Here is a 20,873-nt window from a genome sequence, read left to right on the forward strand (position 1 = left end):
TTAGCCCTTCCATGGAAAGCTCTTATTTTAAGACATGCTGATTCCCAAGAGTTTCTATTATTCTGAACTGCAAGAATAAATCTCAGATTTTCAAAACTCAGTTCACCCAACCCCAACACACTGAAAGATGTCTGCCCTTAAGAGTAACACAATTCCCAATCAGCACACCAAAGTTAGGAGCAATTCCCGGAGCTCTACTTATTAAGCCAAGTCCTGTTTCTCTCCTACTCAAGAAAGCCTTGTTAAGTCAAAAGAGCACACGTACTATGCCCAACGAGGCCAGTAACTGATGGCCAAGTGCCACCTGACATTCACAGGATTCTTTGGCTCTTGAACTTACTACCAAATGAGGGCGGTTTCCCTTCCCATCATCAATGACAATATACCCATTTCTATAAACTTGCTCTTTTGAGAAACAGAATCAAGAATCAGTCAACAGAGAAAAATTAAGGAGATTTATTTTTGGTAAAACCACATAACTAATTTGAATAAGGCACATTCATCAACATCTATGAGAAACAAATGCAAACACAATCATGGTTACATAAGGAAGAAGGGGAATATCCAGAATTTTGACATTAATATGGGCCATTTATGTTCAGTAGAAAAAAAGCAAAATGCAGTTATTTGAAGGTCAATGTGTGCTTCTTTTATGACAGGGATGACAAACAGATTTTAATCTCCTGTAATCTGACCAACCAGAACCAACTGCCTGGAGCTTTGGGCTGAGAAGGCAGAGGCCAGTGTGGGCACAGGAAGAAGGTTCTGACTGCTGTGGGCGGGAATGCCAAGCGTCACATCTTCCTGCCTACTCAGCCCGCTGCTTCCCAAGTCCAAAATGTTCTTTCTGGTTCAGGTGACTGCTCTTAGCCAAGGACAAATTTAGTTTATGAGCCTCAATAAGGAAAAGTGGGAGATCATTTCTCAGTATAGGAACCAGTCTATGGATTTTTAAAGCCATCAAAACAAACTGAAGTAAACAGAGCATGCAACCCTGGAAGGAAAGGCATTGAAGACTAAATTATTTGTATCTTTACCAATTATTGACAGATTAGGGGATACCGGTTATGTTCTCAGGCCGTTTAGACAAGGCTAGTGCTCTTAACTAGTTAGTAAATTTTTAAAACCAGTCGAGGAGCACTGCCATATACAGATCTGATAGGGCAGTATTTCGGAAATCAGTTTCAATAGCCCAGTCTCTGAATGAGGCAAATTTAGGCCGCACATCATCAGCTACTTTACAGCCTAAGGCCTAAAACTTAACATAATAGGAATAAGGGATATTTTAAAGTCATCTGGAAAAACTGTTTTACACAGATATTTTTAGTTCGTTCTCTCTAGAATTGGTAATACCTTCTTTGTAAATGTATTATTCAAAACAAGATTTCCCATGTGACTCACAAGCCTCAGTATTTCATAAACTCATAGAACCCTTAGACATATTTTAAAATAATCATTTCATCATAGTTCTATGGATTATAGTATTTGTAATCATTAATAATAATCATAATACACATATAAAGACAAATATCAACAGTCCCATTGAGCAAGTGATATAGTGTCCAAGGTATTTTAATTTTGGAAAAACACAAACAGAAAACAGAACCACTATGACTTTTCAATAAATAAATTTCAAAGTGAAATATATTATGTTCAGATTGACAAAATATTAAAATGAAGAATAGTATTTACCTACATATTCAACATGACAAATAGATCAAAAACTGCTTTTATAAAATGATATATTGAAGGCTTTATAAAGACGTCTTACTTTTATAATTATTTTTTATTTCCAGATGATAAAAATAAGGTGTCAGGTTCCTATTTGAAAGTCCTTCTCGATCAGTAAACTGTATATTGATATAAGCTTTATTCCCATTAAATGATAATCAGATATAATGAGTATATCTTCTGCTTAAGTTTTAAAGTACTAGACACCTGATTATGCTGCATAAAAACTGGTCAGATGTACGCAAACACAGTCCCAGTGAAGACCACCTTGCTGAATTACCCCTGTCACATGCTGAATTCATTGTATTTTTAACATCAGTGCTCCTTATGCTTCTTATATAAATCAAACAATTAAAAACTGTGAAAGGGACAAAACCACCTCAGCAGCTAACACTGTTTACCTGGGTCTTTACCTGGAGGATGGTGGGTCACAGGCCTGCTGTACCTTACTCACCCCATAAGCTTGGCAGGTTTCAGATGAAATATAAATTACTTAGTTGATTTAAAAATTAGAAATAGAAACAACAGCATTGCTACCTTTGGTTTTATGAATCCCCTAGAACTTCACTGCTAACCCTTGGGGAGTGGGAAACTCGAAATTTACCCCACGGGGAAAGACACTTAAGTCCAGAGATGGTCTATAGTCCCACCAGTTGCTTCCAGAACTCTGGTGTCGCTCAAAGCAGGGACTTACATTAATGTATAACATGATGGGAACTGTTCTGCGATAATAATTAAACGGTGATGCTCGGGTATCATGCATGGTTATCGTATGCCCACAAGTCATTGTTCTAAGTCAGACACACTATCCATTACAGTAATGAAAGATGAACATAAAAGAAAATTTGGAAACTTGAAAAATGTAAAAAAAAAAAAAAAAGAACTGAATAGAAATTAACTTGAGTACATTATATAATAGATTTTATTTGTACATTTAAAAAATATGAAGTTTTATGCTTTAAGAATACATCATTTTATTCATGAGAAGACCCAGAGCTAACATACTGCTTCTTTTAAAAATGATTTTTGAAAGAGTGGACAGAAAACTGACGACAGTTTCAGCTGACTGCACTTCCACATTGAAGGAGACTGTTTTAATGAAGTGAGTGAGTGAATCAAAGTCACTCTGTCATGTCTGACTCTTTGCGACCCCATGGACTATACAATCCATCGAATTCTCCAGGCCAGAATACTGGAGTGGGTAGCCATTCCCTTCTCCAGATCTTCCCAACCCAGGGATCAAACCCAGGTCTCCCACATTGCAGGTGGATTCTTACCAGCTGAGCTACCAGGGAAGCTGTTTTTAACGAACACCAGAGTTTAAAAAAAAAAAAAAGTGACATTTGGAAATGTTTTTCTAAGGAAATGAGGAAACACCATATTCAACTGAATGAAGAAACAAGCCTTGTCTGTGATCTGAGTCACTAACGACACGTGCATGTTCCACACTGGTTCTTTATAGGCCCGAGGTAGCCCAGGTCAGCAGGCAGCAGTTCTACAAGGCACCACAGGTTTCGTGTGATGTAATGCTAGCATCTGAGATCTAGAAATATTGGAAAAAAATGGAATATGGTATACAGATTTTCTTTCCATTTCTATTGATTTTATACTGTATTGATATTGATCTTATATACACTATGTTTTAACTATTTGTTCAGGAAGGTCTCACCTCAAATCTAGCAGAAGAGTCCTTCACAAAGGCCCCAGTGAAAACAGTTCCTTTAGGTATGTGGCCCTACACTCAATTGAGCACAGTGTCAGGTCTTGGTTAGAACAGATTTATACATTTTTCCTGTGACAAACACTTTCAAATAGATTCTTCCTCCTATATCTTTATTATCTCTCCATAGGCATCAATAAAGACCCCTATATCTTCTTACTGTTTTTGAAAATCCTTCTATCCTTTAGACACTTGACTTTAGAGGTCAAAACCTAGCTGAAATATTCTAGGTTCATGGTGATAGTTCCTGGGTATGCCAAGTAATGGGTTAGATCCTTCACTAGATCAAGATCATTTTAAAGTTTCTGCTTTAGGGGTTGAAACGCAAATCAATAATCACTGTCTCCGTAAACACTGTTCTAGAGCTTTCTTACAATCACAGAACATGATCCAACAATACTAGCTGTTAAAACCTCTTAGAATCTACCTACCATTTCTACTTTCTCTCACTAAGTATAATATCTCCTGCATTTTTCTAATTGTTAACCTACTGGTACTTCTAACTAGAAGGTCAAGAAATGAGCTGCATCATATAATGTTCCATCACTGTACAATAAATAAACAGTATGGTAAAGTTATGCCAATGTACCCATATAAAAACCTACTATTCAACTGGTTATTAAAATCAGTTCTGCATAAAGCATTCAACCTCATCTTAGACAATTACAGAATTTCATCAGGAGAGACAGAAATGCTGAGTAACAGAAATTAACAAACGCATAGAACTATGCTAGTAAATACAAGTTTATACATTCTGCTACTCATCTGTAGGTCTTTATATTCTTCATAAATAGCCATGTCTCTATGACAAACTTGTATTTCATCTTCTACGTACTCATGAGTTTTAATTCATTTCTTCCTACCCATTTCCTATCTTCCAAGCTGTCTTTTCCCTTAATCAGTGATTTTCAAACTTATCAGCAGAACTCTTTATTCCAATTAAATCTTATGCAGGATCCCAATATGTAAAATGGACAAAAGCAGAACTTCTTTGATACAAACGGGAGAGGGGCCAGTAGACAGCTTGGAAATCACTGCTCTATATCAGAAAATTGAAGCAAAGATACAGCCAGTTGCAATTTATTCATTTGCAATGATTATAAACAGTTCCCCCATCGTTTCCAATTTTTAAGAACATTTCTTGAGCACAGGCTGCTTTTCCCTTAGAGCTCATTAACGGAAGAGAAACATACTGCCTTACATATAGTATTTAGGTAAATAAGTATTTGAATTCTTTTTTCATACTATTCAAAAGTGCAAAAAAGCATAAGACGTAGTCCTGAAACTATGTTATTAAAATGAATTTTTAAAATATTTAACATGTAATAGAAAATTTTTAGAAATTTTAACTGCTTTATAACTGTAATTACTTTAATCTGAGTCCAAATACTATCCAAAAGGCTCCTTAGAGTCTCAAGAAAACAAAAATCACTCTGTAGTTACTGTGAGAAGATTATCTTCCCATTTAATCATTCTGTTGCTCTATTTTTGGATTGGAAAAAATTCCTCAGTTGTATATACCTGATTCACTTGAAAGGCAAGGAAAGAAAGTCAGGTCAACTTTTAGCTTTGCCAAGCTTAGATTAGAAAGATTTTACAGAAGGTAAAAAATGAAAATTTCTTTTCTAAAATAAGCTTGTTTGTGCTTTCCAGGCATTGCCTCACATTCATCAACCTCCTTCCACATAAAAAGGCTTTTCAACTAACTTTTTAATAACCCCATGCTGACCAAAACCACCTCTGTGCTTAGCTTATACAAAGCAGCCCCGTTCTTCTATGCTCCTCACTGGCTGGACGGGCAGCACCAGGTGGGAAATACGGCTCCACAGCCCACTCAGTTTGTCTGAATCCATGTGGTTGAAGGAGCTGGGAGTGTTAGAGTTGGTAAACCTCGCCCAGAGTAAATCCCGCACTTTCTCTTCGGTCTCCCTTGGGCTGACGCTTGCTTCTAACGTTTCCTCCTCCAGTAGGACGGTCAGGACCAGGGCCACATCTTTAAAGACAGCGTTCTCATGGTCACAATACTTATAGAAAATCAAGGTGGAGCCTGCAGGAAGGGATTCAAAGCGATGGACCACAGCTGCCTTCTGGCCCTTTTCAAATCCAGAGCTAAGCTCCATGTCAACTGAATGCTTGACCTTATCACTGTCCTGCAGGGTTTTCCCAGCTCCATCAATCTGAATGGCAGAGACCTTCTGAGCAGATGTGTAGGCATCCGCGACATGGTGGCTGAGGCACTTCAGGGTCTCTCTTCCCTCTCGGGCTGCTGTGAATATGATGGTGGCTGGCTCACTGGGGTGTGAAGCATTGAGGTGCTTCTGGAGAAATTTTCGTCCTCTCTGCCACAGAAAGGAACTCTGGCCTGGAAATTTATCCTTCAGTTGGCTAAAATGAACCAAGAAAGCCTCCAAAGCTGGATTTTTGGGGACTTGCTGTGCTGGAGACGAATAGTAGCTACTAACAGAACTGAGCAAAACTATGGTAAGAACCAGGAAGCAAAGAAAGATGGAGCCTGTCAGAGAAAGAGAAAATAAAAGACAAAATTAGAGAGAATGAGTCAGAAATAAAGCCTGTGGCAAACTAAAAAGAGGCAGATACAGATACACTATCTGATTTTACTGACTGTGGTGTGTTTCTTTTGCCTAAATCCTTATAATTTTTAGCTGTTGAAATCTACCAGAAATACTTTTTAATTTCTTAAATTATTTAAAGATACAATATCTTTGTTAAAAGGTAAAAGGTAAAATCTAATTTATATATATTTTGCTATATCTAATGATGTGATTTCGAAATGAACTATCAGCATATTCTTCTATTAATACCTTCTCAGAAGTATCTACTACCTACAGGCCATTTTTTCCTAAATGGTCAAAATGTAAAAATACCACTTCAAAAGTTAATACTTTCTTTCTCACTGAAAAGGCAGCTTTAATAGGAAGCTATATTGAATATCTTTTAATAGACTATAATGGAAGATAATCTGAAAAAATATATATATATAAAACTAATCACTTTATTGCCCACCTGAAATTAGCACTACATTGTAAATCAGGTTTACTTCAATCAAAAAAATGTTTTAGTTTCTTGTTTATGAAAAGACCTTCATAAATCCCCTTTGAATCCCCTTTGGGGATTCCCATTTTGTTAAGGATGGCAAAATATTGGCTAACACACCTAAAGGAAAAATCCCTAAAACTCAATTGTTCTGTTCTCGTATTACTATCAAACATTAAAAAAAATATATTAAAACAATACTAAAGCTGTTAAATCTGCTAGTTTTCTGGGTATTTCTCTGCAGATTTCTGAATGTGAATTACTGCAGTAAGACCACTTCTGTTCTCACCATAGCTCAAAAAATCCTTTTTATCAGTCCTTCTTATGGTATCCTGTGCATTCTTCTCTTTGTTTTCTTCCAGTTCTTGTGTTTCTTGTTGATGTCTCTCAGCCTCTGGAAAACAAAACAAAACATTATTATTAGACAGTACACTAATGTGAGTGTGTGTTCCTTCATACTTCTTATCAAAGCAAAGAATTTGATTGAGGATGCCATACTTCATAAAAGTTTGTTTTGTACAAAGCTAATTACTTTTCCTGTCTTTTACTTAAAGCTCACTATTCTACTTCATTCTACTTAGAAGAATAAAATAAAATGCTGTGAAATCACTTAAGGTTACTGTTGTTACATCCACAATTCTTCACTAGCCCTTATATCAAGGACAAAGAAACAAGACTGCAGCCAAACCTATCTAAAATGTGATTTGACAAAATGTACAGAACTAAGAAGGAATTTAAGAAACGTTAGCTATACACAAGACTCAACATCACGGGGCAACGATGCTCTAATTTCAGTATTTATATTTCAGAAGGATCCTCAACTCCCAAATATGCAAATAATAGACACTAAGTTTAAAGACAGAAGGGATTACTATACACTAATAGCTTACTTTGCAAAATAGCCTACAAAAAAGCAAGCCTGAAACTTAAGGAGTGAGGTATATGAGACAAGGATGACAAGGTTAAGAAAATTTATGAACTATATAAAAATGCAGGTATGGGGTGTGATATCAATCTTAAAATGTGTTGGTGAAAAGGAGGCAGTATTTTGTAGACTCTGAGCTAAGTCCCTCTAGAGTCAAAACGTGTGCCTGACCCCAGCCAGGTACCTCATATAACAATGACAGCTGAGTACTGCCCATAATCCTTACTAGAGAAATAACTCAAATAGCATAATCTATTAACATAAAGAAGTAGAGTAATCTTTACCTATAAAGAATAGTTCATTTACTTAGATGACACCAAAATATGGGTTTTTAAAATATCATGTCACAGAATTTAAGGACTGAAAGGATCTGTAGTGATCACCTACTCTAGCCTCCTACCTTACCTACTGTGACAAAAGGTCCAGAGGTGTCAAGGGCTTTGCCCAAGACCAAACTGAGATTAGAAAGAGGTTTCTTACCTCCTCAGTCAGTTCAGTTCAGTTGCTCAGTCGTGTCCGACTCTTTGCGACCCCATGAACTGCAGCACGACAGGCCTCCCTGTCCATCACCAGCTCCCGGAGTTCACTCAGACTCACGTACATCGAGTCAGTGATGCCATCCAGCCATCTCATCCTCTGTCGGCCCCTTCTCCTCCTGCCCCCAATCCCTCCCAGCATCAGGGTCTTTTCCAATGAGTCAACTCTTTGCATGAGGTGGCCAAAGTACTGTTGTTTCAGCTTTAGCATCACTCCTTTCAAAGAAATCCCAGGGCTGATCTCCTTCAGAATGGACTGGTTGGATCTCCTTGCAGTCCAAGGGACTCTCAAGAGTCTTCTCCAACACCACAGTTCAAAAGCATCAATTCTTTGGCGCTCAGCTTTCTTCACAGTCCAACTCTCTTATCCATACATGACCACCGGAAACACCATAGCCTTGACTAGACGGACCTTAGTTGGAAAAGTAATTTCTCTGCTTTTGAATATACTATCTAGATTGGTCATAACTTTTCTTCCAAGGAGTAAGTGTCTTTTAATTTCATGGCTGCAGTCACCATCTGCAGTGATTTTGGAGCCCCCCCAAAAATAAAGTCTCTCACTGTTTCCACTGTTTCCCCATCTATTTGCCATGAAGTGATGGGACCAGATGCCATGATCTTAGTTTTCTGAATGTTGAGCCTTAAGACAACTTTTTCACTCTCCTCTTTCACTTTCATCAAGAGGCTCTTTAGTTCCTCTTCACTTTCTGCCATAAGGGTGGTGTCATCTGCATATCTGAGGTTATTGGTATTTCTCCCAGAAATCTTGATTCCAGCTTGTGTTTCTTCCAGTCCAGCGTTTCTCATGATGTACTCTGCACAGAAGTTAAATAAGCAGGGTGACAATATACAGCCTTGACGTACTCCTTTTCCTATTTGGAACCAGTCTGTTGTTCCATGCCCAGTTCTAACTGTTGCTTCCTGACCTGCATCCAGATTTCTCAAGAGGCAGGTCAGGTGGTCTGGTATTCCTCTCTCTTTCAGAATTTTCCAGTTTATTGTGATCCACATAGTCAAAGGCTTTGGCATAGTCAATAAAGCAGAAATAGATGTTTTTCTGGAACTCTCTTGCTTTTTCAATGATCCAGTGGATGTTGGCAATTTGATCTCTGGCTCCTCTGCCTTTTCTAAAACCAGCCTGAACTTCAGGAAGTTCGCAGTTCACGTATTGCTGAAGCCTGGCTTGGAGAATTTTGAGCATTACTTTACTAGCATGTGATATGAGTGCAATTGTGCAGTAATTTGAGCATTCCTTGGCATTGCCTTTCTTTGGGATTGGAATGAAAACCGACCTTTTCCAGTCCTGTGGCCACTGCTGAGTTTTCCAAATTTGCTGCCATATTGAGTGCAGCACTTTCACAGCATTATCTTTCAGGATTTGAAATAGCTCAACTGGAATTCCATCACCTCTACTAGCTTTTTTTGTAGTGATGGTTTCTAAGGCCCACTTGACTTCACATTCCAGGATGTCTGGCTCTAGGTGAGTGATCACACCATCGTGATTATCTGAGTCGTGACAATCTTTTTTGTACAGTTTTTCTGTGCATTCTTGCCACCTCTTCTTAATATCTTCTGCTTCAGTAGGTCCATACCATCTGTCCTTTATCATTATATTAAGCTGCTTCTCACACATTAAACTGCATTTTTAAACCAATGTTTTCTTCCCCTACTCAGTGAACCTGCATACCACTGAAATTCTGATGGCACATATTGGTCCATATACAAATCCTATCATTTGCTCATTTAACAAATATTCATAAAGTCACTTCTCTGTGCCAAGAGCCACAGAAACACAACGAGTGAGACATAGCCCTTGTCTTCACTCAAGTTAATAATAAACTAATAAAATGCATATTTGAGATCAGTCATTGACTTACACTGAAATATGGAATTCTAGCCCTCAGTCAAGTCCAACAAAAACAATGTCTTACATTTTATATTCCTTTGCTCTGGCAAATAGGCATTTCAGGCTGAGCTTTCAGAGTACTTATAAAACACAAATCCACACAATCGAACTCCATAATATCACAGAAGGTAAAAGCTGGAAGAAACCAGCTGGATATCATCTTGTTCAACTTCTTCATTTCTACAAATAGGAAACTGAAGTACCAGCAAGTTGGGAGATTTGCTTAAAGTCACCCAAGTTAGGAAGTGGTAGGGCTGCAACTAGAGTCCGTATCTCTTGAGTTCCAGTTAAAGACTTAGCACACTGCAACTATTCTTCGTGAGGAAAGACAGCCTGCTGTTCTCCTTAATATACAAGTGGAGACAATCAGGTATAGAGAAATAACTAATTTGCTCAAAGTCCTATAAAACTGAAATATGCCTGAGTTAAGGGTACTGGCTCAGATGGTAAAGAATTTTCCTGCAATGCAGGAGACCCAGGTTCAATCCCTGGGTCGGGAAGAACTCCTAGAGGAGGGAATGGCTACCCACTCCAGTATTCTTGCCCGGAGAATCCCATGGACAGAGAAGCCTGGTGGGTTACAGTCCATGGGGTCACAAAGAATCAGACAGACTGTAGTGACTAACACTTCACTTCAAGGGTACTATACCACATGCTGGTTTTTAAATATACCTATCTCTTGATTCATGTAGCATTTAGTTTCCCCCAAAGTAAAAGAGTTTAAAAAGTGAAAGCAAAAATATGCTTATCAGAAATAAAAGGCCAGAGGTAAATTTTTTAAGTCATACCTGTAAAAACTTTAAAAAATCATAGATACAGTAAATAAATGGAAACTGTTAAAAAATGCAGCTTATGTATAAGTGGAAAGCATCTTATGTAGTGAGCAGAATGAGCTAGCTTGAAAGCGAGAGCATTAGTTGCTCAGTCGTGTCTGACTCTGCAACCCCATGGACTATAGCCTGCTAGGCTCCTCTGTCCATGAGATTCTCCAGGCAAGAATACTGGAGTGGGTTGCCATTCCCTTCTCCAGGGGATCTTCCCAACCCAGGGATTGAACCTGGGTCTCTCACATTGCAGGCAGAGCGTTTACCTTCTGAGCCACCAGCGAAGTCTTAGGAGATGAGAAACCTCATTTAATCTCAATATAGTCATATCTCTTTGTGACCTTGGGCAAGATGCAAAGGCCTTAATCCTATGAAGTAAAGAGAAGCTCTCTGAAAAGAAGGGCCTCACCTACGCTGTGTTCCCAGGACAGAACAGTACACAACAGGATAGGCTCAGGGCTTCTCTCACCTGGTGCCAGCAGTCGCTTCCTCAGTGTGTGCTGGCTCTCCAGCCCTGCACTGGAATGGCCAGGGCTCTGGGCATCCTGAGGGTCAACGACTGGTGGCTCCTGAGATGCTCCGGCTCCATCACTGACGTGCTCAGGGAAGGCTGCAGAGCTGCCCACTATGTGTACGTCTGTTCTTCCTACCTTGTCACCTGGAGAACACTTGGGTTCTGGATCCACAGGGTCTTCACTCAGACTCTCTGAAGGGAGCTGATGGCCTTGTTCTCCACCCTGAAAACTCTGGCTGTTCTCACCTTCTGTAACCTTTGCATATTTCCCATAATCTGTTTCGTCTGGATTTTCTGATTGAGCATCTGTATCTGTACTTCCTGGGCCAATTGTTTCTACCTCTTGGTGGTCTTTGTTAAGCCCAGGGGCAGGGTCTGGGGTCTGAGCTTCTTCAGTGGTACTTGTAGTGACTGTAGTCTCCTGAGTATTTAGTGATGGATCATTTTCCAAATCCTTTTGAGGGTCTATTGAGACAAAAATTTATAATTTTAAAAATTTCCCTATATTTTTTATTTCAATAAGGTCCCTGATTAATAAAAATATTTGTATAGATTTTTATGGCTGAAGAGGCACTCTTCCTAAACATTACTTCTCTTGACTTTCACTAAAGGTGACTGATTACCCAAATTTATTGTCTTGCTAATCTAACAAATAATATTAATTGAAAACTATTTTGAATGGCAAGCCAACTTTTGGTAATATTAAATACATCCTCTTCCCTAATGAAACAACAGATCTAGGCAATAGTCATCAATAGCAACTGAAACCATTATTCGAAAGACTGAAGAGGAATTTTATAATGAATGAACCTGGCTGCCAACTCCTGAACCCACTGATGAATCTTAATACCGCAAAAAGAAGGAAAATCAGACATTTCTAACTTCCTGAATTCAATGCAACAGGAAGTACACTATACTACCTATGAGGTATTCTTGACAAACTGAAGCAGAATCTGATCAAGCTTCTAGAGCTAATTACCAGTTTCCAAGAAACACAGGAATAGAGGATTACATTAAATTATGCCTCAGGAATGTAATCAGAAAAACTCAAAATGATTGAAATTCTAAGAGACAAAAGACTCTGTTTCTTTAGTAACAGCAAGAAATAAAAATAAATGGCAAGAAAAGATTAAAAAAAGGAGGGGTGACCTATTGATTGAGATACTTGAGACACATCAACAATGTGTGGACCACATTATAGATCCAGTGTCCCACAAACCAACTTTTAAAGAAGCATTAATGAGATAATCAGGAAAATCTGAATACCAGCTATTTAATGAGACTAAGGAATTATTGGTTCATCTTCTAGGTATGATAAAGGAATGGGGGTAATATTTTAATTTACCATTTAGAGGTAAGTGTTCAAGTATTTTGGCTAAAATAATATATCTAGATTTTGCTTCAATACAATGATACGGGTATAAAGAGAAGTAAGAGAGTATAAATGAAACAGCGTTAGCCATATGTTGACAGCAGATGAAGCTGGGTCATGGAATTCATTTCATCTCTCTACTTTATATATGTTTGAATTTTCCATAATAAAGTTTAAAAAAAAAAGCAACCGAAAAGATATATCAATGAAATGCAATCTGTGACCCAAATGTAAAGAAAAAAAATTAGAAACCCAACTGTGAAGAAAGAGAGTTTATGAGACAATTGGAAAATGTGAATACTGGCTGTATATATGAAGAATAGTGTGGAATAACAATTTATTTTTATGTGTGACAGAGCTATTTTGGTTTTTTTTTTTAATGTAGCTTTAAGAGACGTAAACTAAAGTACTAACAAAATTATATCATGTCTTGGATTTGCACTTAAATATTTCAAAGCAGGTAACAAGAGTAGCATTATGTAGGTAAAAGTTGAAGTTAGATGTTGAGTACATGTGACTTCATTATACTGTGCTAGTTTTATATATTGAAAAATATCCTTAATAAAATATTTAAATATGCCCTTCTGTTCCAAAAAACCTATTTAATATTTTGCCTATATTTCCTATATATACACTTAGGCAGGATGAAAAATTTAAATTTCATCTTTCCTTATAATTGAAAGATCCTGCTCTAAATATATAGCATATCACAGCTAACTTGACTTTTAAAAATATAACTCTAAAGATCTGTCTACCATCTTCTTTTTTTTTTTTTTAACTACCCGCCCACTCCCAGCCCATCTTTTTTTAAGATGTATTTTCCCAATACTACAGGAGTGTCTAAAACTTGATCTTCTTCATAATTAGGGTCTGGTATGATGGTAAAATTCAGTAAATATCAAAGAATAAGAATCATAATCAATCAAGCAACTAACTTCTTTTTTACTTCCAAACTTCAGTTTTAATCACAGAGACTTTCTCTCTTAGCACACCCCTAGTTTCCTACAGCACAAACTTCGTGCTGTACAAACGACTCTTACCCTCTGGAGGATCCCTAAGTCCTCTGTCGGTCATGTTTGAGTTCTATCTCTTCAGACTTTGGGGCACTTTCTGTTAGTATCTGGATTTCCTTGTAAAGATGTCTTGGTTTCTTCTTGTCCCAAGTCCCAACAGGCTCATGCTTCCCGTGGACCCAGGAAAGAAGGCATATATACAGTGACTAAAACAAAACGAGAAGAATTGAAAAGACTTTTTTATTCATACATGGGAAAAATGCCTAATTCAGCTTTATTTACTCAATCTGTTTAGTTTGAGTACTATTTCCTCTCTGAAACTTTTCTAGTGAAGAAAAAATGTTTTCTGGCTTTCATGAGGCTCATATTCCAAATCCTAGATGATAAATAGAAAGAAAAAAAAAAGCTTCAGATTATTAACCCTTGTATAGATGACATAACCTTCTAATACATTCTAGTGTGTCTGGAAGGATGTAAAAAGTAAGAACAAGTGACCAGAATCTTGAAGGAAACACCTTTGAAACTGAAATAAAAAGTAATTCCAAGAGTAAAAATTTAAGTCACTGCAGAGTTAATCACTGCAGATTTCCCTTATGTCTTCAATTTCTGTCCCATATAAATTTCTCAGTTTGCCTACCAGAAACTTCCATTTATCATTAACAAGGAACATGCACAGGGGTGACCTACAGATGAAGATGGCTGTCTTGGTATTAGGAAGAGCAAATACACATTTGGAGTTTCGTCACTAAGAGTGGTTTTCTTACAGTATTCTTTTATAAAATATGGAGATAGTTATCTCTTTATACAATGCCCTTCTATACACTGCTCAAAGAAGTTGCTGTGTTAGTCACTCAGTCATGTCTGACTCTTTGCAACCCCATGGACTATAGATCAAAGAAGAATATATATAAATTATTAAAAGCTGTATACAAAAGGAATCAAAACCAGAGTTAACTTATAAGCAATAGAAACTCAATCATATCTTATATTCAGTTGGTGCAAACATAATTGTGATTTGGGTTTTTGAATTTTAAATCATTATAACTAGGCTTGAATACATCTTAATTAATCAAAATAGGAACTATTACAATCAACACATTTTTGCTAACGAGAAATAAGTTTGTTTATTCCTGTAGCGTGAAAATCTATGCTTCATGATTTGACAAACTCTTGGAAAGCATTTGCTGCATTCTGTTGGTTGTGGAAGTGTTTTCCTTGCAAAAAGTTTTCGAGATGCTTGAAGAAGTGGTAGTCAGTTGGCAAGAGGTTAGGTGAATACAGCAGATGAGGCAAAACTTTAAAAATAAATAGAAAATCCAGTGACAGAGGAGTCTGGTGGGCTACAGTCCATGGGGTTGCAAAGAGTTGGACATGACTTAAGCAACTAAGCACGCATGCATGGACCTCATAATAAAAACTAAAAGGTACCTAGTAATAAATCTACAACACATATGCAAGGACTTTGGAATGGGGTGAAGTTTATGGTATGTAAATTATACCTCAATAAAACTATTTTTTTAAAAAAGAACTTTTAGGGAGAAAAGTATTAAAACTTTACTGAAGAACATAAAAAGGACCTAAGTAGAAAAATATACTGTGTGTACAGACAGTAAGATTCAAGGCCATTTAATGTAATTGCACTCATCTCACATGCTAGCAAAGTAATGCTCAAAATTCTCCAAGCCAGGCTTCAACAGTACATGAACTGTGAACATCCAGATGTTCAAGCTGGATTTAGAAAAGGCAGAAGAACCAGAGATCAAATTGCCAACATCTGCTGGATCATGGAAAAAGCAAGAGAGTTCCAGAAAATATCTACTTTTGCTTTATTGACTACACCAAAGCCTTTGACTGTGTGGATCACAACAAACTGTGGAAAATTCTTAAAGAGATGGGAATACCAGACCATCTGACCTGCCTTCTGAGAAGTCTGTATGCAGGCCAAGAAGCAACAGTTAGAACTGGACATGGAACAACAGACTGGTTCCAAATCGGGAAAGGAGTACATCAAGGCTGTATGTTGTTATCCTGCTTATTTAACTTATATGCAGAGTATATCATGAGAAATGCTGGACTGGATGAAACACAAGCTGGAATCAAGATTGGCAGGAGAAATATCAATAACCTCAGATATGTAGATGACACCACCCTTATGGCAGAAAGTGAAGAGGAACTAAAGAGCCTCTTGATGAAAGTGAGAGAGGAAGAGTGAAAAAATTGGCTTAAAACTCTACATTCAATCTGGTCCCATCACTTCATGGCAAATAGATGGGGAAACAGTAGAAACAATGGCTGACTTTATCGTTTTGGGCTCCAAAATCACTGCAGATGGTGATTGCAGCCATGAAATTAAAAGACACTTGCTCCTTGGAAGAAAACCTAAGACAAACCTAGACAACATGTTAAAAACCAGAGACATTACTTTACCAACAAAAGTCCGTCTAGACACAACTGAGCAACTGAACTGAACGCCAATTCCCTCCAAAATAATCTGTAAATTCATTGCAATTTGAAACAAAATCTTCAGACAATTTTTTTTATTGTTCTATGTTTCTTATGGAATGAATGAGCTGACCCTAAAATTCATGAAAAGTAGTGAAGAATTAAGAGTCAAGATAATTCTGAAGGAAGAAAAAAGAATTCTGAAAGAGGGAAATCTTTACCAGATATATCAAGATACTAAAAACAATAGGGCACTGGTGTTAGAACAGACAAACTTAATAACACAGAATGGAGAGCCAAGAAATATGTACATACTTAAGTAAAGGAAACTGACAAAGAGAAAGAATGGATTAGTGAATAAACAGTTTGGGGACAACTGATTTTCAAATGGGAAAAAAAAACTAGATTTCTACCTCCACAAAAATCAATTGCAGATTAGATACCTAAATGTAGAGTGTAACACTTTGAAATTTTCAGAAGAAAGTGGGGAATACCATTATAACCTCAAGGTTTTCTTAAGCAAGATATAAAAGGCATACAAACCATGAGGGGAACAAATGTGATGACATTAAAAAATCAAATCATATACAAATCATCAAAATCAAGGTTAAAAGATAAATTCACTGACTAGAAAACTATCAGCAACACATATAATCATCAACGGATTAATATCTAGAATACATAAAAACTACCCTAGATCAGTTAAGAGACAAATACTGCTATTTTGTGTTTTAAGTGGGCAAAAGAGATGAACAAGCAGGTAAATAAAAAAGAGGACTTTAAAAGTCTATGAACTGGTTAAGAAATGTAGGCAAGGAAATGCAAAGTTAATGATGAGATACCATTTCACAGCCATCAGACTGGAAAAAAGAAATGTAATACCAAGTGTTGGTGAGGATTTGGAGATACCCAGACCTGTATTGCGGAGAAGGCAATGGCAACCCACTCCAGTACTCTTGCCTGGAAAATCCCATGGTCGGAGGAGCCTAGTAGGTTGCAGTCCATGGGGTCGCTAAGAGTTGGACACGACTGAGCGACTTCACTTTCACTTTTTACTTTCATGCATTGGAGAAGGAAATGGCAACCCACTCCAGTGTTCTTGCTTGGAGAATCCCAGGGACGGGGGACCCTGGTGGGCTGCCGTCTATGGGGTCGCACAGAGTCAGACACGACTGAAGCGACTTAGCAGCAGCTGATCTGTATTGACAATGAGGCCACCTGTTACAACTTGGGAGGGCAATACGGAATACCGAGTTGACACATACATTCTACAAATCAGCAATTCTCCTTTTAGACATGTACCTTAGAGAAACTTTTCCTAAAGTGCCCCATGGTGTTCGTGGCAGCATTGTTTAAAAAAATGAGGAAAAATTGAGAAAATCTTAAATGTCCATAAATAAGGAACTAGATTTTTAAAATTGTGGCATATTCTTTAAATGTAATATTATATACAGCAATTAACAAGTTATGTATCAAAAATTCATAAATATACATTAAAGCCTTTATATACAATTTAAGAAGCATAAAATACTACATGTGTGTGTGGGGTGTGTGTGTGTGCATGCTCAGTCATGTCCAACTCTTTGCAACCCCATGGACTGTAGCCCACCAGGTTCCACTGTTCAAAGAATTTTCCAGGCAAGAATACTGGAGTAGGTTGCCATTTCCTACTTCAGGGGGTCTTCTCAATCCAGGAATCAAACCTGAGTCTCATGTGTCTCCTATATTGGCAGGCGGATTCTTTACCACTGCGCCACCTGGGAAGCCTGTAAATACTATAGAGTGATTTAAAAATAATTAAACAAATGGAAAAAAAAAAATGAACCAACTACTGATACATAAGATGGATGAATCTGAAAAATGTGATGAGGGAAAAAAGCCACACACAAGATTATATGCCAAATGACCCCATTTATACGAAGTTCTAGAATGGCCAATGGTCTACAGTGATGGAAAAGAGAGAAGTGGTTCTGAGGGTAAGGACTGCTGACTGGAAAAGGGCATGAGAAAGCCTTTTGGGGTAATGAAAGTATTCTATATTTTTACTGAGGTGGTGGCTACATTTGTCATCAGGCTTAAAATCTGTGCATCTTATTGCATGTAGGATATTCTCAATAAACTTTATTTCATGTAAACCTAACTGAATGCTTAAAAACACACACACACACATTACTTGGAAACTAGGTTGCAGTCAATAAGCAATCTGCAAAGGAACACCAGAGATATATCTATAATCTTACAAGTGCTCAATATATGCCTTTCTTATCACAAGGCATACATCATTTCTATCGCCCATTTCCCTCAGACCCTTTGACACACACTGCTGTTCATAGCTGAACCAGTATTCCCTTAAGGCTACAAGGAAGAAATGATATAATCACAGAAGTTCTTGATGTATCTTCAGAAGAAATTACATGGTGGGGTATCTGGGTGACCTGGAGGCAGATTCCAGAGGCAGGTCAATTTTTTGAACTGTGTCTAACCCATACCAGGAAATGTGTGCATTAGAAACCTCTGAACTGCATAACAGAACTGAGGTAGCACTTCATTCTGATGGAAAATGGACACGTTTAAAACTTTTTGCAAACGCATGTACACCCGTCGTGGATTCAAGTCAATGTAAGGCAAAACCAATACAGTATTGTAAAGTAAAATAAAGTAAAAATAAAAATTAAAAAAAAAAAAAGAATCTTTCTAGGAGAAAGGAAAATATCCAAGTCGAAATCTGCAGGGTGTTGACACATTTATCATCATTAATGATCAAAGCAACGCAAAATAAAATAGTAATAATATATATAAAAAAAAAAACTTTTTGCAGCTTCAGGAAAAACCATCCATGAGCATCTCAAAAACAACCACCACCACCACCACCCATCTTTGATGGTATCTTGAAAGAAAAAAAAAAAAAAACTGATGAAGACCTACATGCTTCATTTAGCACAGAAGATGTTTGATTGTAGCGAATCCCCTACAAGTTCAATTGTGAAATATTGGTTTTCAGTGCCCCATTTATAGAGGTTACAATGATTCATTTTCCCACTTAAATAAAACTTAGCCTTATCATTGGTAGGTATCTTTGCTTCCCTATGATCCTGAAATCTGCAGCAAAACTTCCTGTTTTCCTTTAACTGTCTCCATGAGGGCTCAAATCAGGTTCAAGTAGTACGGTTTTATTGTCTATGGAGAATATAACAGGGAGTAGGCTGAGGGATGCCTTCCTTAATTTCAATATCCCAGGACTTCCCTGAAGAGGGACACAGATTTGCCTCACTGCTTCTTCTGTTGTGGATGCCCTGATCTTCCTTTTATATATTTATTTGGCTGCACTGGGTCTTAGTTGCAGCATGTGAACTCTTAGTTGTGACATGCAGAATCTAGATCCCTGACTAGGGATTGAACCTGGGCTCTTTGGGAGTTCTAAGGCTTAGCCACTGGACCACCATGGATGTCCCCTGGCTCTGTCTTTTAAGGTGCACCCTTTCTGCTCCATCTCAATGTACCAATGGTAATGCTTTGACAACCTGGCAGGTGTTCATTGTTTGGTACATAGAATGATCTCTGCACTGCAGTAATAAAACCAAGTTAAGCAGCCTGGAAGACACAAAATTAGAAGCTGTAAGAGTAATTTTACAAACTGATGCATATACAACTGTTACTGAGTAATAAAATGTTGAAAGTGTTCAACTTTTTTATTGCAATGTACATTGTTTAAATGTACATAAAAATTAAACACATGATCAGAAAAGATACGTTTGTTTCTGTGGAGGAAAGGATAGGAAGAGGATGAGAACAAGAATGAGTTTCAACTGTCATCTGTTAAGCTTTTTAAATGAGGTATATGTGGCAAAATGTTAGTATACTTTATCTATGATTAGCATTCCCTGTGCTACACAGGGACCTTGTTGCTCATCCATTCTGTATATAATACTTTGTATCTGCTAACCCCAAACTCCCACTCAACGCCTCTCCCTACCTTCCCTCCCCTGTTGGCAATCACAAATGGATTCTCTGTGAGTCTTTCAGTTCTGTAAGTTCATTAGAGTCATATTTTAGATTCTACATATCATCTTCTATCCATGGACATTTACACTGTTTCTATGTCTTGGCTACTGTGAACAGTCTCGGCACTATGAACATAGATGTACACGTATCTTTTTGTTTTTGCCATGGCAAGAACCTTGCAGGATGTTCCCCCATCGGGATTAAACCCAGGGCCTCAGTAGTGAAATCAAAGAATCCCAACCACTGACCCACCAGGGAATCCCCTATCTTTCTGAATCATAGTTTTGTCTGGAGTAGGACTGTTAGGTCATATGGTAATTCTATTTTTAGTTTTTCTGAGGAAACTCCATACTGTTTTCTGTAGCGGCTGCACCAACTTACATTTCCAACAACAGTGTAGGAAGGTTCCCTTTTCTCCACACCCTCTCTAGCATTTGCTATTTGTAGACTTTTTTTCCAAGAAGTGTTGCTTTTTCTTTTTTATTATTTTTATTTTCAGCTGCACTGGGTCTTTGTTGCTTTGTGGGCTGGGCTTTCTATAGTTGCAGAGTGTGGGGGCTACTCTTCCTTGCGATGTGTAGGCTTCTCATAGTGGTGGCTTTCTCTTGCGGAGTACAGGCTCTAGGGTATGCAGGCTTCAGCAGTTATACCAAGCAGGCTCGGGAGTTGTGGCTTGTGGGCTCTAGAGCACAGGCTCAGTAGTTGTGGCACGTGGTCTTAAGTTCCTCCTCAACATGTGGAATCTTCCCAGACCAGGGATCAAACCCATGTCCCCTGCACTGGCAGACAGATTCTTATCCACTGCACACCAGGGAAATTCCATCTGTAGATTTT

At 37.8% G+C, this 20,873-nt stretch overlaps 1 protein-coding gene across 1 annotated transcript in view; it reads right to left on the bottom strand.

Annotated features, from left to right (window-relative positions):
• Nucleotides 1-4,895: 4,895 nt before the first annotated feature.
• The window catches only part of TOR1AIP2 (torsin 1A interacting protein 2), a 35,379-nt gene continuing 19,401 nt past the window's right edge, over nt 4,896-20,873 (bottom strand). Inside the window, exons 2-5 of the mRNA XM_052653816.1 lie at nt 13,623-13,801; nt 11,166-11,675; nt 6,795-6,899; nt 4,896-5,963 (exon numbers count right to left, since the gene is read on the bottom strand). Coding sequence (XP_052509776.1) covers nt 5,203-5,963; nt 6,795-6,899; nt 11,166-11,675; nt 13,623-13,656 — 1,410 coding nt within the window. The 5' untranslated portion in view covers nt 13,657-13,801 and the 3' untranslated portion in view covers nt 4,896-5,202. The remainder of the gene's footprint in view (nt 5,964-6,794; nt 6,900-11,165; nt 11,676-13,622; nt 13,802-20,873) is intronic.

The sequence above is a fragment of the Budorcas taxicolor genome, chromosome 16, assembly GCF_023091745.1.
Source record: "Budorcas taxicolor isolate Tak-1 chromosome 16, Takin1.1, whole genome shotgun sequence".
Lineage (NCBI taxonomy): Eukaryota > Metazoa > Chordata > Mammalia > Artiodactyla > Bovidae > Budorcas > Budorcas taxicolor.